Genomic DNA, 19,607 nt, shown 5'->3' on the forward strand with positions numbered 1-19,607 from the left:
GATTCAAAAATAAAACTCAATCGTTTTTTGTAATTTACTATATCTCTTATAGAATTCAAAAATAAAACTCAATCTTTTTTATAATTTACTATATCTCTTATTTTCTTAGCTCAAAATAATTATTTTCAGCTGAATTTATTATTAAAAATAAAAATCGTGTTTTTAAAAAGTTGGAGTCTCTAAAATTGCCTGAAAAAAGCCTCTTTTATATATATACTAGATTTAATGCCCGTGCGATGCACGGGCCTACATGTAATCTTCTATAGAGTATGTGCTTGTATATATAATTGCCCTCTACGTCTCAAGCGTTAATTTAACTCTGATAATATGGATGTACACGTGGATATAATTTATGTAAATTAGTAATAATATAGCTCAAAAGTACATATACATCCAATTAATTTTAAGGAGTCGTTTGGTTGTATGTAGAAATTTGTATTGCCTAGGAAGTTATAAAACACGTGATTTTAGAATTCACGTGAATTAGAAAATATTGTTTGGTTGTCATGTAGGAAGTGCAATTAATGTAGGCATTCCAATTTATCTAGGGAGACGTAGGTAAGCCATTTCCCCCATTATGGAGGAATTGGAATTCATGGGAACTCTCAATTCATGTGAACTGGGGTAACCAAACAATAATAGGTCAATTTTGCAATTCACATGAATTTAAATTCCTGTGTTTTTTTATTGGGTAACCAAACAACCCCTAAGTTTTGACATCTAAAACTTAAAATATAACTTATGTAAACTTTAAAAGTTCAGAAAAAAAAAACAATAAATAGAAGTTCAATTGTTAAAAGGGTGATGTAATACATTAAATGTATGTATTCCTTTTTTACACCACTTTATAGTTTGTATAAGGTATTTCTAAAGTAACTTATGGTAGACTCACAATGTAAGCCAATTTTTCAAGTGGAAGTTGGTTTACCTCTATCAACCAAATTTTATGCTTGTAAATCACTAAATACGTTTCAGCTTACATAAACCAATGTTTTACTCTTATTTTTACTCATTCTTATGAGCACGTTTAGTTTGACGTTTAATTGGAGTATACCCTTAATCAAAATCAAATACTTAGAAAAAGCAGTGTTTTTTTAATTATGCTTAAGCTGCATTCTAAAAAATACTAATTAATTCTTCCTGTGTTCTAATTATTTTTTTTACTTTGATTAAAATTCTTCTCACAAAGAATAAAAAGTAAACAAATAACTGAAATAGAGAGAGCTTAATTTTTAACGCGAGATTGGGAAAAAGTATAACTTTCAATTAAATCGGACAATATTTTTATTGTTTAGGGTAATTCATCATGCAAAAAAATTGAAATAACTTGAAATAAAAATTGAGGAAAGTAAAAAAAAAGTATAAAAATTAGAAGGAGAAGGCAGAAGAAGGTTTCGTGATATGGAATTGGGACAATTGGGTATATTCCATAAACTGAGATATAGTATACTTCGTATATAAGAATTGAGTCTATTGTTCAAATTGTAGCATACTAGATTTTGTGCCCGTGCGTTGCACGGGTTTTAAATTTGACTCTCTTTTAATTGTTGTGGACCTTTTTAATTAATATTATAAAATCTAAGGCAAATAAAATAGTCAAAGGGAATAAAAAACATTAAAATCAATTCACATGGTACAATCGAGTCTTCCATATGAGAAACTACATTATTATTTGCCCTATTTATTACATTCTTCACAAATACAGTAGATTTAAAAAACCTGAAAAGAAAAATAATTCGGAATTTGACATGACCATTAGTTATTTACTCAAGAGAAGAAAAAACGTCTAAATACAGAATGTCTATAATAAAAAAATCATCTGAAATTCACTTTATTCTCAAGCTTTTTTTATCCTCTTGATTAAATTTTAAAATATTATTATAATATTATCCCCAAAAGTTGAATATTTATTTATCTAATTAAAACAAATTCTATCTAATTAAGAATTAACAAATATATGAAACTTAGGTAGACAAATAATTGGTGTATAACAACAGATCTTTATACATGTTTTTATAATGAAAATATATACATGTTGGTTGGTTAAAGTACAGATTTTTTTTAATCTCCTATAGTCCAATTCCATACACTTTTAAATGTAGAATTTTATTCTCGTTTTAGATCAACATGAAATATCTGGCTCATGCATCCATTAATGAGGTCGGGATCACGACGACACGTGGGAGGCCAGTCAGACCAAGGAAGGATGTGTGTTAGGCTTTCCATCTTTGGAAATCTGGTGAGGCTTTCCACTTGCATTGAGGCCCATCTCAATAGAATGCTCTGCAGTAATCTTCTTTTCTTCACCATCCTTCTTGTCATAGTAAATCAAGTATAGGATCAGCTGCATTGCTCCCAGTGCACTCCCAAATCCATTCGGTACCTGTCATACAAACCCGTTCACACTCTTAATCACCATTTTACACCCGGGTCCACAAAACACATAATCCAATCAAATAAAGAGGCAAGCAAGTGAGAAAAACGATGATCAAAAATAAAAATATGCGCATGCTTAAGATGATATGGGATACTAAAAATACGCATATAAGAGACGTGGTATGACGTACCGTACGGTGTATCAATTTATATATGCCGATATTCAATATTCGTATTAGTTTTTCCGTTTGTATCTATCGTAAAATTTGTGTTCGGGTAAGTATTTAGTGTTTGTTATATCGAGTAAAAAAGTCATTACCTTTGCAACGATTAGATCCAAGTAATGATAATAAGTACTCCGTATATGAAACAATCATCAAACCTGTAAATAATTTGCCACAATTAGACCAAATAATGTTAAAAATTCCTCCGTGTATGAAAAACCACACAACCAAGTGTCGAGATATAATGCATGCATTGCTACTACTATATTGTAATACACATTCATTTATTAGTTAAAAGAATACTAAATAATAAAATCATAGGAAAACGTAACATGAGTAAATATAAATAAAATCATACTAAAACGCATGCAATATTGGTGATGATTTGCAGGGTATATATACATACAAAAATAGGGTATGTTAATTTGATATAGCTGTTATTTTATGCAAATAGGATTCCTCTTACGTTGGGGATAAAGTTTCATCTTTTTGTTTACTACACTATTAAAATATGATTATTAATAATTATCTTAAATGTTTTTTTTAAAATTTATCTTTTATTTATTTATGTTTACATTTATTTATATTAAAGTGTTTCATAAAACTTGGAGTCTCTAGAATTGCCTGAAAAAAGCCTCTTTTATATATATATATTGATATTGATTGATTGATTGACTATTAAAACATTTATTTATTCGAGGATTTGAGGTTGATTATTTTTATGAGATCAACTATATCCTCCAACTAACAAAATATTGTAATAATCCATCACATGTATTCACGAAAAACACGTCTGATATGAGGAAACTAAAAAGCTAAATACATATTGCATGCGGGATTAGATAATCACAGTCCTAATGTTTCTACTGCAAAAAAGCAATAACAATATCATGGTGGTTAACTTATAAAGTTTTTGGGGGGAAAATATGGTTAACATTCATAATCCAGAGCACTTCTATGTTCTATTAATACTAGACTAGATTAAATCACCCTTATATTTACGGGTATATATACTAGACTAGATTTAATGCCCGTGCGATGCACGGGCCACTTGTAATATCTAGCCTTATAAATCACCCTTATTAAACGTTTATTTATAAAATAGCCATTAGCCACTACAAATTTCCAAACAATAATTTATATTTTTACTTTATTTTGCAACGAAACGTTAGGGGGCGTTTGGTTGGAGCTTTTGGAATGGATTCAATCCATTCAAGTGTTTGGTTGGAGCATTTTGGAATGGAGTTAGATACTTGATGGATTCTAACTCCATTCCAACCCCTTGGATTCTCATACCCACATCGACCCCCCAAGTTTCTAACTCCATTCCACCTTATATTGTTTTTCTTCTCCATTCCAAAGTTGAACCAAACAACTACAAATAAGTATGGGTATCTAACTCCATACCTCCATGGATTTACACTCCATTCCAATCCATTCCAACACTTTGAACCAAACGACCCCTAACGTTAATAAAAATATATGGGAAGAAAGTGTAGTTGACAATAATGGAAACTCACTAATTAATTACTCCATATTTTTCTATTAAAGAGGCTCGTTTAGAACTCTATCTCCAAGTTGACTAAATTAATTAATCATCCTAATGCTCGGACATTTCTATTCGCTAATGAAATTAATAGTTACTATTCCCTCTAATTCTTTGAAAATGTCATATATTCTATTTTTGACATGTTCATTAGAATTGCCCTATATCTATATTGTAAGTGTCTCTTTGCAAAAAGTAAATGGTGGCGGACTGTTTATAAGAAGTGGAAGTTTATTTTTTTAAAGAAATGGAGAGAATTTGGACCGTGTTAAAACCTACTTGAGAAATGATTAACATTATTATTTGATTAAATATAATAACAATGAGTTGATACGAAATTTTCTCATGAGAAAATTTATATAGGTAGTTTGTGGCTAACAATATTGTGATAATACAAACTCTATGCATTTTTTTAATATTAAATACCTCCACGTTTTATAATAATATATATCATGTAAAATTTTCACAGCAAATGTCAATTTACCTTAACAATTCAAAGGGTTAGTATTAGAACTGAAATACTACTTATAGAATATTATTTGTTCAATATATTATTCAAAAATACTCCCTCTGTCCCGGTCATTTGTTGTCCTTTTCCATTTTGGGGTGTCTCAGTCATTTGTTGTCCTTTCTATTTTAAGAATGAACTTGATGAGTAATTTGATTATTCTCATTCAATTTGTTCCACATATCATTTAATTATTAGCCTATTCCTCTTTCCTTGGTCTTTGTGCCAAAACGAAAGGACAACAATTGACCGGGACGGAGGGAGTAACAAACACTAATTTGTTTCTCCCTCCGTTTCTTTATCTTTGTTTTTCTTCCAAAAGCAAAGATAATAAACAATAAACAAAATTATACTATTATCAAAAGATATCTAAGGACTAATATAATAGGTACAAAAAAAGATATTATAGGTTTAGTAGTACTCAAGTTTCAGTAAGAGGATTATACATCTGATGTATTACCTCCAATTCTATAGTTTATGAGTATTCTAATAAAGTTTTTGAGTTTTATTTTAAAGTTTATGAGTTTTAGTATGAAGTTTATGAGTTTATTCATTTAAACATTATGCTCTAAAAAATTACAATAAAACTCAAAAATATTACTATAAGTTTAGTTAAATTTGAGTTTTGACGGAAAAAATATTAAAATCTAACTTATAAACTTTAATATGCTCAAAAAATACACATATATGCTCAAAAACAAATAAAGTTTGAAGGAATAAGCTCAAAAAAAATACATATATGCTCAAAAAACAAAAAAGTTGGAAGTAGTACATCCAATGTATGTTCCTTTTTCTCCTCAAGTTTAGTTGGACAGCATAAGGACTCAAAATTCTTTCTAATGACAGACTTTAATTTGTAAACCAATTCATATGTTGATTTTGGTTCCTTAATATTAGCACCATAGAGTAACTTGTTGTTTCCATGACAACTAAATTATCTCGTAAATTTTTTTAGGGTAATGGGTAATATTGTTATTTTTATCATTTTTTAGCCATCCTAAAAACTAAATACTCGTATATATTATTATGGAAAATAAAATAAAATATGATCAATTTTAACGGAAAGGCCTTTTTTTTTTTAGTTCACCATTCAAAATAAATATACCGTATTTTCCATACAACTAATTGTCGTAGGTAATTATACGTATTTTTAATATTACTCCATATTTAATTATTATATACATTCAGTAGCTGAAGATATGTTGGAATTCCTAATGGAGAATATGAAATTTGGCTTTGTAGTGTAGTCCATGTAGAGATTTCTTTTACTCCATCTGTCCTGATCATTTGTTGTCCTTTTTTATATCGGAGTGTCTCAGTAAATTGTTGTCCTTTTTATTTTAAGAATGAACTTGATGAACAATTTGATCATTCAAATAACGAATTCCTTGCCTTTGTGTCAAAACGAAAGAACAATAATTGACCGCGGGACGGAGGGAGTATTTGCTAAGGATAGCTATAGATGAACTGATGAATAGATCCCAAATTCAATCTCGATCATGGAAACTAAATTCAGCGGGTCAAATATGAATCTCACTATAATTTTGTCAAACCTAATTTGACTTTGTATGTAGTATCAATAAAAAGACGTATACAATCTCTTAAAATATATACTGATTAACACTATTTTTGTACTCCGCATGTTCAACGGAGACGTACCATACGTTGGTGTCGGCATATTTTTTTCGATAATGGCTTGTGCTCTTCATCTGCGTTGATCAAGTTCAATGGTTTCATAGTTAATTTCTTATTGATAAACTATAAGTAAACAATATCGATGTTCAAAAGCAAAAATGCAAATAAGATGTTGAAAATCACCTTACATACCGACGCCCTCGTTATCATGTTGTACAAAATCATCAAAATCTACCATCTTACAAACTTCGATCAACCTAAACATGCAAGATAAGTCAAAATTAATAAAGTATTCATCTAATATTGATGACATTAGTTGTAAAACAATCAAAGAACAAAGAAAAAATGTTCACAAATAAAGTAAAACATGCAGATGATGCAAGTCAGCAAGTGCATAATAAACGTGAAAAGAAAAGAAAGGTAAGAGGCGTCTTATATATACTCCAAGACATTGCTATGTTTTCATCCTAGCCAAACTCTAACACCCATAATCTTATCTATGTTTATTTTTTTTAAGATAAAATCTCATTCGATACGTTACTACGTAGGAAAAGTTGTTACGGTTTCATGGTATTTTAATTTTTAATTTTTAAATTAATAAATATTAGTAGTTTTTTATAAGTTGGAGTTTCGTAATAGTTGGACTCTCTATAATCGCTCGAAAAAAACTTCTTTTAATAATATAGATAGATATAGATTTTAGGAATTTGAGAAAGAAAACTTATTTTACAAAGTTTAAGAATTTGAGAAAGAAATAAATTTTACAAAGTTAAGGAATTTGAGAAAGAAACATGTTTTTTCCAACTGTTATCTCATGGTTTCACATAATGGAATTCATATTATAAGGCCCTGTTCTTTTGGACTTAAAGTCACTTAATATAAGTTCACTTTAGATCCTATAAGTTCAGTTCAGTTCAGTTCAGATCCTATAAGTTCAGTTCAGATTCTATAAGTTCGATTCGATTCGAGATCCTATAAGTTCAGTTCAATTCAGATCTTATAAGTTCGATTCGAGATCCTATAAGTTGATTCGATTCGATTCGAGATTCTATAAGTTCAGTTCATATCCTATACCTCTCTTAATTTAAGTTTAGTTCAGATCCTATAAGTTGATTCGATTCGGATCCTATAAGTTGATTCGATTCGAGATCCTATAAGTTGATTCGAGTTTCGGATCCAATAAGTTCGATTCGAGATTCTATAAGTTAAGTTAAGTTCGATTCGAGATCCTATAAGTCCATTCGATTCGAGATCGAGATAAGTTTTAACACCCCCTCATACCAAGGTACCTTACCAAGGACTACCCTAGCATGAAAGGCTGTTACCATCTCGGTTTCCCGAGGTTAGTATATCAAAGTTACAAATTCCAAACCACATTTATTAAAGTATAAAAGTTAAAGATTACATTATCTCAGACCAACTCAAAATAAACGTACAAGGTCTCAATACAAATGAAATCCAAGACATCTAAACTCAAAACAAACGGAAGCTAGACTTGACGTGATGACTCCCCATGACTGTCCCATAGCTAAACATCCGCATTACTGTCACACCGCTCACCATCCCCGAATGGATCACCGCAGGTTTTACAAAACAACAACACGGGGTCGTACTACTCAATCAATATAAGACAACAACAATACAACAACCGGTGATCATCGATCTCACACAAGAACCTACTACACACCGAAGTGTGTAGCCCCGCCGACATTACCCATCGCAACGGGTAATCCTCGCCGCCGATGGGTGACCGCAGCCCATCCCCACCTAGTCCGGCTCATCAACGAGCGACTAACAATCCCCGTCCCTTAATGTGCACATCCCCTCCCGTGACGGGTTCCACGGAGGGCGAACTAGGGTGTGAAGCCACCCCCGCAAGTGACTCCACCACAATCACACACACAAAGCATCACGTTTGTCACAACACCACAATCGTCACAAAGACAACCACACCAATACCGTCACCACAACACCCAACCTCCGATGATCGCCAGATAACAACAATTATAAAACATATGCAATCTCAATCGTTAACGATGATCGAGTAGGAGAAACCCTACCTTTTCGCAATCCGCTACGCCGCAATCAATCATATAAATGCACAACTAGTAACACATCATCACCTACAACAACGATAATCAACAATCAACGACATATAATGACCAAAACCCTAAATCCCCAAATTAACCAAATTAGGGTTTGTTAACTTATAAGAATGACAATAGATGAACAAGTATAAGACACTTACTACGGCGATTGACACGGAATGAGATGCTAGAACCCACAATCGACAACCTTTGACTTGGAATTGATGAAGATGATTAGAGGATAATGAACGTAGTTTATGATTTTGGGGTGAAATGATTTTAGAAACTGACGAACGATAATATATAACCTCTAATCATTATAACCAAAATCGCGGAAATAATACCCGTCAGGCCGGATACTCGGTCGAGTAAGGTGTATACTCGGCCGAGTATCCTCTACTCGGTCGAGTATTCACCATACTCGGCCGAGTATTCCTCAAACAGAACTCAAACAAACTACACTCCCGACACTACTCGGCCGAGTAGGCTCTACTCGGTCGAGTACTTAGCTTATAAAAATCCGTAGTGTTACAATCTTCCCCCCTTAAAAAGAACTTCGTCCCCGAAGTTCCAACCCAACCTATAAAACATGGACACCTAACACCAGCTCCACTAACCACGCTTACTAGATAACATATCCTCTCGATATTGACTTCATAACATTATCGAATAACCACAAAATAATGTTTCCAATCTTGTCTCACTTCCATAACACTCAATAGCACTCAATACCAAAACAATCCACAAAAGAAGATCAACCATCAAACGGAATGTTACATTCTACCACTCTTAAAAGGAACTTCGTCCTCGAAGTTTACTCACACTCATCAACATCATCATCCAGCTGCCAAAACTCTCGAACTCATAAATATCATCATCCACTTTTATCATCATCCACTTTTATCAACACTATCGAAAAATTCTCACACTCCTAAACATCGAACTACTACAAGCACAGCCATGGCCTTTTAACACTATCAACCACTATATGTACCCATCCATTCCTTATGCTACACCAACACTCTACGTCCAATAATATTACGACATGCACAACCCTCAAACGCTCTTTGCCGCATCCTACTCCTCTTAAGACACATGTTACGTCCTCGTAACTCACTAATACTAGATCCTTAGTTATACCTCTCATTATCTGCATCACCACCACATGTGAAAGGTACTCGCCTATAATCTAAACACTTACTATATCCAAGGCTCTCTTACTTAAACAGTTCTCATACCTCAACTCATTCTGCACTCCATCTAACCAATACCACACAATCCTGATCATAACAAACACTCTAACTATTCCACATTACCGCAACACGACATACCTCTCTATATAACTATATAAAACTCTTATCGCCAAAAACATAATTCACGATCCACACTTGTTACGTACACTCACACTAGATCCTCAAGTTCCTTTCTTTCATTACCGCAAGACTCATACATAACTTAACACGACACTAAATACCCAACACCCTACACTCACTTTGTCTCAACAAAGGATTATGAACCATCTGCATATATCAGATTATTACCACACATGTTCTACGAATCACTTGCATATATCAGATCATTACCATGTCTACCAAAGCCTCATCTAGAACAAGATCAAAATTACTGTAAAACCTATCACAACTGTGTCCCATCAACAGAATATCACTATACCATGATAACAACGAAAACATATACAACTCTCTTTCATATCATCCTCTACCCTCATTCCCAAACCGAAACTGGTAAGAAACATCAACAAACAAAACGACGGTCTACATGTCTAATCAAAACTCACAAGAAACAACAGCAACAAAACAACAATCTATGTATAACTGGTATGCACTTTCGAAAACACGTATCATAGTCATCTCACCTACTCCACACAACCCGGTGTGACGACATCGCAACACCGCCACCAACACCGCACCGCAATGCGAAAATACCCGCATCACAAGAGTAAGTACGTGTGCCCGGATCACCACCCGAGGCACAACAACCACATCGATAAACATCACGCCCACATATAATTCCCACAAACACTGACTCAGTATAACTCTCCGGACAAGAGACCTTACTCAAAACTGCTTTACTCGACCATAACACAACTTTTTATACGGAATAAACATACAAGAATCTCATGCATATCATCCATACCTTTTCACGGAATATACATGTATCATCAATACACCTACGATTTTAACTATCCATGCCAGATCAATCAAATTATTACCTTTTGGACCTCATTCCATTAGTATACCGTATCCAACATAAATTACAAAACATTTATATAACAACTTTATAATTATCACACCATACCACTTCTTGTGAGGTCAGAACCTCACACAAACATTTACACATATCATAGACCCGTAATCACATCCAACTAGTCAATCCTGATCACGTAAGTTACCACCTGTTAAAAGTTACCTCTCACCCGAGCTTAACTCGTACACCCCTCATAACATATTCTTCCATCCGCATAACCATCACCCCATGCCAAATGTAACCATACCATTAATACTCAACTACTAACAACCACCCCATATAACCACATCTTATACCCTCTCACCACCATACATATCTATCTGGTCTCTACCAAATTAACCTCATTAGATCAACTAGCTTCCCTAAAGTAACATCATCCTCAACCACTAGTGACAATACTATGGCACCAACAACCTTCATGTGACTACTCTCTTACTATCACTTCTTAATATCACAATCCGTTTTCTCTCTTTGGTTATCATCCCAAATAACGAACATCCAATCCTTCAACAAGATTTACCTCAACACTATTCCCAATTCTATCCTTTATCATATCGTTACCTAACTCTCCACCAAAATCTCAGATCGTGTAACCACTCTACAAGCTCCTTATTCCCTTAATACCTCGAAACTCACGGATAACACGTCGTCCTGCTCTCCTATATAACCATTAACTCACACCCTCTAGTGGGGATATCGTACATTTCCATAATTTCTTACCTTCATGCTCCTTAACTCCGGTCAACATTCTCCCAACTTACTTCCATCCTTATTTCCCCCTTTTTACTCAATAATACCAATTAATAATTCATCGCCTTCCTCTCTCTACCTAACTCTTTAGTAATTTGTTTATTTCTCCATAGCTCCACAACTCTAATTCCATTAATTCATATAAATATCTTATCATTCTTCTTATCATTTATCATCTCTCATCTTGCTTCACACTCACCCTTGTCACCATCAAGTCCACGCACTAACAGTTACTCTTTAATTAGTCGTATCTCCCTTTCGCATCTCTAGAAACCAAAATTCACTTCATACCGTTTGTCCAAAGAATTACACACTAGGCTCACCCCTTGATATTCCAACTTCCCAAACTTAGCCACTATCTACAAATCCACATCGCGACATAACTTCCTTTAAGTTCACTATATACCTCTCTTTCCTATCTTCTTACAACAACCTTCCATTACATATATCCTTAAGCAACTCTATCATAGCTGTCTTCCTCAATAAATCCTTACACATCCAAACATGCCACTATTCGTATCCCTTATCTCAATCTTTCATTCTCATGCTTCTTTACACTTACATCACCCTTGCCCATATACACTTACTTTTATACTACTCAACACACAACTATATTACTCATCATATCTCACAAAACATGCTCTTTACCTCGATTAGCTCATCATTCTTCCCTTTTCTTTTTCCACTATCCTTCACAACCACATTAACACATGTCTTCCTTACCCAACACATGTCCCTCATAAGCCATCATTCTCCATGTCATAACTTAGGTAACTTACGTATCAAGACCGTCTCACATATAAAAGAATGCGTTAAGACTCAAAACATACATGTGTATATACCCTACGACTCAAAACAATGTAAAAACATAGCCACCGACTCAAAACAAAAGTAAGAACATAGCCACCGACTCAAAACAAAAGTAAGAACATAGCCATCGACTCAAAGTGGCCGCCCAATGAGGTACTCGGTCGAGTACATAACATACTAGGTCGAGTACAAGGTACTCGGTCGAGTAACTATATTACTCGGTCGAGTTTTCGACTCCAGAAGCAAACTCAATTGTCGCAGAAGGATTACTCGGTCGAGTATTGGGAATACTCGGCCGAGTAGACCTTACTCGGTCGAGTATGAGACTACTCGGCCGAGTTCACGACTCCAGACGCTAAACAGTATTATCACAGAGAGATTACTCGGCCGAATATGGAATACTCGGTCGAGTATAAAGGATACTCGGCCGAGTAGGGACTACTCGGTCGAGTATCGGCGCAGTTCTCAGCACCGTCCCGTTTTCGTAAAACAGTCATATCTCACTCGTTACTTGGTCATTTTGGGCGTGTGACCTATCGTTAGAATCGTAAGAGGACAAGCTATCACCTCAACCTAGAATCACAGCAATATCATTTCCAGAACTCGACTTATGACAGTTTTAAGACAACCCTTCCAAAATCGGTTTGTATACAAATCAAAATTACTTATCAAAACAACTTTAACATGCATAAAACAAACAATAACGACTCAAAACTCCAAGAAACCAGTACACAAGTGAACTCTTATCATACTCACATGAAAATTAATCACGACATTCACATATATGGACGCATGACCTTAATCACATGCTTCTACCAACAATCAAGCATTAAAATCATCATGTTCATATGCACATGTACCACTACCATACTTCATGTTCAACATTGTATTAAACAGATAACATGACCACATTCTCCATGCTCAATATCAACCAGATACAATTTCACAATTCACTTTTCATATTTTACCATGTTCCAACACTTAACATGCCAACATATTCATGCGCAAAGTTTAACATCAACAATCCTCGATGCATCTTTCAACAACTATCACATTCCACTTCTTGCATCATTTCATCCAACCATGCACAAGATTCAAACTATAAATATCAAACTCACATGACTCAAACATACAACAGTTTCCCCCCATGTGACCGGCTTGAGATCGTAAGGGCCTTAATGCGACTTCGGGACGTCTCCCAAGTCTTTGCGGCAGCTCCAAACAACTCTCCCCGGGTTCATTTTATTTAGACTCCCTAAGTTCATTAGGTTCATTTGTTTTAGGTGCCGGAATCGTCGTCTCTGATACCACTTTGTAACACCCCCTCATACCAAGGTACCTTACCAAGGACTACCCTAGCATGAAAGGCTGTTACCATCTCGGTTTCCCGAGGTTAGTATATCAAAGTTACAAATTCCAAACCACATTTATTAAAGTATAAAAGTTAAAGATTACATTATCTCAGACCAACTCAAAATAAACGTACAAGGTCTCAATACAAATGAAATCCAAGACATCTAAACTCAAAACAAACGGAAGCTAGACTTGACGTGATGACTCCCCATGACTGTCCCATAGCTAAACATCTGCATTACCTGTCACAATCTGCTCACCATCCCCGAATGGATCACCGCAGGTTTTACAAAACAACAACACGGGGTCAAGATTACTCAATCAATATAAGACAACAACAATACAACCGGTGATCATCGATCTCACACAAGAACCGACTACACACCGAAGTGTGTAGCCCCGCAGATTACCCATCGCACAGGTAATCCTCGCCGATGGTGGGTGACCGCACCCATCCCCACCTAGTCCAGCTCATCAACGAGCGACTAACAATCCCTGTCCCTTAATGTGCACATCCCCTCCCGTGACGGGTTCCACGGAGGGCGAACTAGGGTGTGAAGCCACTCCCGCAAGTGACTCCACCACAATCACACACACAAAGCATCACAATTTGTCACAACACCACAATCGTCACAAAGACAACCACACCAATACCGTCACCACAACACCCAACCTCCGATGATCAGCAGATAACAACAATTATAAAACATATGCAATCTCAATCAATTAAATGATCGAGTAGGAGAAACCCTACCTTTTCGCAATCCGCTACGCTGCAATCAATCATACAAATGCACAACTAGTAACACATCATCACCTACAACAGCGATAATCAACAATCAACGACATATAATGACCAAAACCCTAAATCCCCAAATTAACCAAATTAGGGTTTGTTAACTTATAAGAATGACAATAGATGAACAAGTATAAGACACTTACTACGGCGATTGACACGGAATGAGATGCTAGAACCCACAATCGACAACCTTTGACTTGGAATTGATGAAGATGATTAGAGGATAATGAACGTAGTTTATGATTTTGGGGTGAAATGATTTTAGAAACTGATTTAACGATAATATATAACCTCTAATCATTATAACCAAAATCGCGGAAATAATACCCGTCAGGCCGGATACTCGGTCGAGTAAGGTGTATACTCGGCCGAGTATCCTCTACTCGGTCGAGTATTCACCATACTCGGCCGAGTATTCCTCAGCAGAACTCAAACAAACTACACTCCTGACACTACTCGGCCGAGTAGGCTCTACTCGGTCGAGTACTTAGCTTATAAAAATCCGTAGTGTTACAGTTTCAGTCCAAAAGAACAGGGTCTAAGTGGGTCAATATTTTTGGAATGAGTTGTTATCCTTCTTTTTAAATCACTTCTACTAAAGAATTGTCTATGTTCTCCAAGATTGATCTCCGACTCACAGTGATGACTTGAGTACGTCTTCTAAGAAACCGTCTCTCATTACATTAATGAGAGACAACCATTAAATACACTAAAACTAATTAAAAAGAAAAAGATAAAAATAAAATGCAAATGATAATGATAACTACCTATTATATGAGAGAGTCTTTTTACTAACATACACTCTCTTAAGAATTTTTGTTTACCAATATAACTACTCTTGTAATAACCTTACTCGATTATCAAATTAGCTCGATTGTATGAATAAAAAAATGACCATATTGGACGTGTAGAATGCTACTGCAATTAAATTTGTCTTACTAATAGATAGTTTAGCGATGATACAAACTTAAAGCGATGAGCTTTCCGATTATCGCGTACACTTTGGTACTACTAACTTAAATACCCATTAACTTTGAGGGGTAAAAAATCATCGTCACCCTTATACGCATATACTCCTCGTATCTTTATGTTTACACTATCACCTACATAAACATTGTTCTTACCATTAACGTAAGCCAATTGTCTTTGCATAATTGCATGTGTGTTTGTGTGTATTATTAATTGTGAAATCATATTCTTATTTCTGCTTTCCTATGTCTTTAGGCATCAGTGGCTTAACAGGTTACCTAATTACGTATGAGTGAATTGATATTTTGTGGCTATGGGGCCTTCTTTACTTCTTAGTCATTAGCTGAAAACGTTTGAATTTTCATTTTTTTGAAAGTTCGATTATAATTATGATTTCCTGTTGATGTATAATACAAAGTAGTTTATTTACCGACCTTGTTTTTCTGTTCATTAGTGTTGTTTATGATTTTGATTCCTACTTGTTATAAAAACTGGTTATGCGCTCATTAATTTTTCTTTTGCAATTTGCTATGTAGAACTGATGGTTAAGCTGCTAACAAAGAACACACCAATTGTCTTTGCATATAAAAGTGGTCTCATAGCGTCGACCCCCTCGTTCACTACTAAAAAATTGGGTTCATAGCGACAGCTGCAAAACATAAAACAGTAATCACTACCAATTGTCTTTGCATATAAAAGTCGAGTTTTCTTATCGTAATTGCTCTTCTGAAAACAACCTCGTCATCATCTCATTCATATGTTGATATGTATGTATATGCACTTCCTTCAATTAGGGTTTTTATACCTTCAAAACCTTATTACATGAATATTAGTTAGTCTATTAGGAAAAGAAAGCAGTTAAGTTATAAATGTAAATCTAATCTACCAAATTTAACATTACCAAAAATCTTCATGTTTACAAATAGAAGAAAAATCAAGGAAATTCATACCATGAAGGTTGTACCATATGAAATTCAAAGTACAGTACGTTTATACCATGAAGGTTGTATCTCTATATTTGATCAGCATACTTTAACACAATTTCACTCATCCTTTGCATACAATATCTGCAAGAAATTAATTGAAGTTAGTGATCATATTAAATTAGTACAATGGAAACAAAGAGATCAAATAATCTTTACTACGAAAATCTAAAAGAAGCAATCCGAAGCAATATCATACACAATCAACAACAAAAGCAACAAAAATAATAAACTAAAAATAGAATAGATATGTGTAGGAGCAAAAAGAGAAAATAATTTTTCTTTTATAAAGAATTGAATTGAATAATTTCACCTCAAATACTATGAGCAAAGCAATTGATCACGTTGAAGAGTTGGAATACTATAACAATTCCTATACTCATAAGTTTAGTCAAATAAATATATTAGTGTCCGCCCTTCATCAAGTTATCTTTAAGTGAGTTTATTAATAAAAATTAAAATAGCGTTTTGGAAAAGTTGGACTCTCTGTAATCGCACGAAAAAAGTTTCCTTTATTAATATAGATAGATAGATATTGATTATATTTTCAATTAATATATTCTTATATTTTAAACTTTAATCTTTTAATTAAATTCATAAATATGATTTTTTCATTAAAACAAAATAAAGTTGGTATTAAACTGTAAACTATAAGTTGCTAAATTCTTCAATAATGGAATAATTATTACGGTAGAGAATAACTTGACACATCTTACTGTTAACTTCATGATAAAAAAAACCAAATTCATTAAAAAAAAATCACAGCTTAACTTAATTCTCTTTGATTAGTTTTGCATTTTAATATTTTTGTTTTATATCAAAATACAATAGAGTGAAATATTAAATATAAATGAGGTTTAAATTTATAAAATATAAATAATACACTAAAAAAGTAAAAACTCTATATACCACGCATTGCATGCGCGGATCTGTATTAATTCTAATTTTAATTAATTAAATTAATGATAGAGTAGTACACGTACGTTATTGTTCTTAAATCTTCATGGGACGCAATTTCTTCCGTGTGATATTGTCCATCATGCATTCACTGAATTCATGGATTTTTATGCCATGAGCTTAACATGCGGGTTATCTAAAATCTAAATCATTGGTTGCGTTAGTTGTAAGGTTTTGGTAGTGATTTTAGTAATGCAACGAATTAAAAATTAATTAAAAATGGATGCAGATAGTGTTCGTGGTATTCACCCCATCCCTCATGTTTGCAAGTTTGGCCAAGACCGTCACGTTGCAAGACATTATTTCATGGTTAGCTAGCTACCTATCTTCATCTTTCTTTACTTTATTAAACTCATGTTTTCCCTTTTGTTTTCTTGTTTATTATTAATAGGTCATCTCGACACGAAACAATGTTTTTGCTCCAAAATCTATCGCCTTTTGTTTTCGATAAACACTCTTCAATTTTATCATAGGGGTATGAGTGTTCTTTTTTTTTATTTCATATTTCTTCCTACTCCCCCTCCTTAAATCATTAATCATTCTCAAACTCATTTTAATTAACGGTTAAATCGTCTCAAAACAGAATTTAGACCATTGAGAGAAAAAAGAAGGAAATAGAGATACGAATAGATAGAGACCTTTGCCCCTTTAATTAACTCTAGGAGTCTATCTCTCCTCTATTAGACGCCAAAGGGATCTTATTGCTTTAACATTGCTGATATTACCTCCTTTTAACATCGACTTAAACTATGTATATTGTTTCAATTATTTATTTACATTTAATTAAATTAGATTATACTATGGGGTCGTTTGGTTACCCACTAAATAACACAGGAATTTAAATTCATGTGAATTGCAAAATTGACATATTGTTTGGTTACCCCAATTCACATGAATTTGGAGTTCCCATGAATTCCAATTCCTCCATAATGGAGGAAGTGGCTTACCTAGGTCCCCCTAGGTAAGTGTGAATGCCTACATGAATTGAACTTCCTACATGGCAACCAAACAATATTTTCTAATTCACATGAATTCTAAAATCATGTGTTTTATGACTTCCTAGGCAATACGAATTCCTACATGCAACCAAACGACCCCTATGTACGTAACATTATTGAGTTGGTAGACTCAAAAGATAACATATTTGTTAGGAATCATTTAAAATTGCAGGTGGTTTATGCCCATAAATGTGGGGCTAACCTTTTTATTTGGAGGAATCCTTGGATGGATGTTGGTAAAACTGCTAAAACCTGGATTGCATCTTGAAGGTTTAATTATTGCATGTTGCTCATCAGGTAATCTACCCAATTGCCGATTATACTCTTCCGTCCCAGTCAATAGTTATCATCATAAATTTCAAACAATTACAACTGTTGACTGGGACGAATGAGTACATATTATTTTGGAATTAAAACTTACCAACTTAATAAGTAGTTAGCATAGAATATAGCCATTATGTAATTTAACCATCATTTGTGTTACATTGTGTGAATTACCAGCAAATTTGGGAAACCTTGTTCTAATCATAGTCCCTGCAATCTGCCGTGAGGATGGCAGTCCATTTGGTAGCGATCATGACGCTTGTGCCTCAATTGGCCTCTCTTATGCTTCCTTTTCCATGGCGGTATGCAACAGTTTTTTTTTTTTTTTTCATTTTTTGTTCCTTTAATCTTTTTGTCCTCCATCCTTGTTTTGCTTTCGTACTACAACGCATGGAGTTTTAAATATACACTGATTAACGACCGTGTTATGAAGATTTTGAAGGCTAGAGCTACCACATTTTGATTAACTGATTGAATATCATGAATATAGGCCTCTCTTTTCTTTGTCTGATAATAATTTAATAAAGCATGATTACGGAGTACTCGTTAAACTAGCTGCTATTCTTTATATTGTCATGTATATTAAGATCAAACAGCAGAAATTACATCATCGTTTGTATCACAAGATATTACACAGTAACATATGGAATCTAAGAGGATTACAAAACTCTACTTATCCTTTGTATACATTGTAAATCTCTAGCGGGAAATTGACTTGCATTCTTACTCCAAAACCGCTGCATCACACTCTTCACTGTTAGCTTGACTTGTACTCTAGGTTGTAGGATAAGCTGTGATGTATTCTAGCCTGATTCCTAGCAATGCATATAGCATAGGTGAGTCTAACAAAGCACACACCAATCAATCTTTTCTGGATTTTGCTTCTGCTCCTGCCAGTACTACTATACCGTTGAATCATATTGTCAGGTTGGAATCTGATAGCCAAACACTGTTGCAGCTCTAAAATACAGACACTGCTGTATGGACAGTTATAGAATAGATGGGGTTGACTTCATTAGCTAT

General features: G+C 34.1%; 1 protein-coding gene across 1 annotated transcript in view; it reads left to right on the forward strand.

The window, feature by feature from the left end:
- Positions 1-19,607, forward strand: part of LOC141586834 (protein PIN-LIKES 7-like) — a 34,225-nt gene that overhangs the window by 11,905 nt on the left and 2,713 nt on the right. The window contains exons 3-5 of the mRNA XM_074408216.1: positions 17,492-17,571; positions 18,433-18,557; positions 18,762-18,886. Of these exons, the coding sequence (XP_074264317.1) occupies positions 17,492-17,571; positions 18,433-18,557; positions 18,762-18,886 (330 nt within the window). The remainder of the gene's footprint in view (positions 1-17,491; positions 17,572-18,432; positions 18,558-18,761; positions 18,887-19,607) is intronic.

The sequence above is a fragment of the Silene latifolia genome, chromosome 6 (assembly GCF_048544455.1).
Source record: "Silene latifolia isolate original U9 population chromosome 6, ASM4854445v1, whole genome shotgun sequence".
Lineage (NCBI taxonomy): Eukaryota > Viridiplantae > Streptophyta > Magnoliopsida > Caryophyllales > Caryophyllaceae > Silene > Silene latifolia.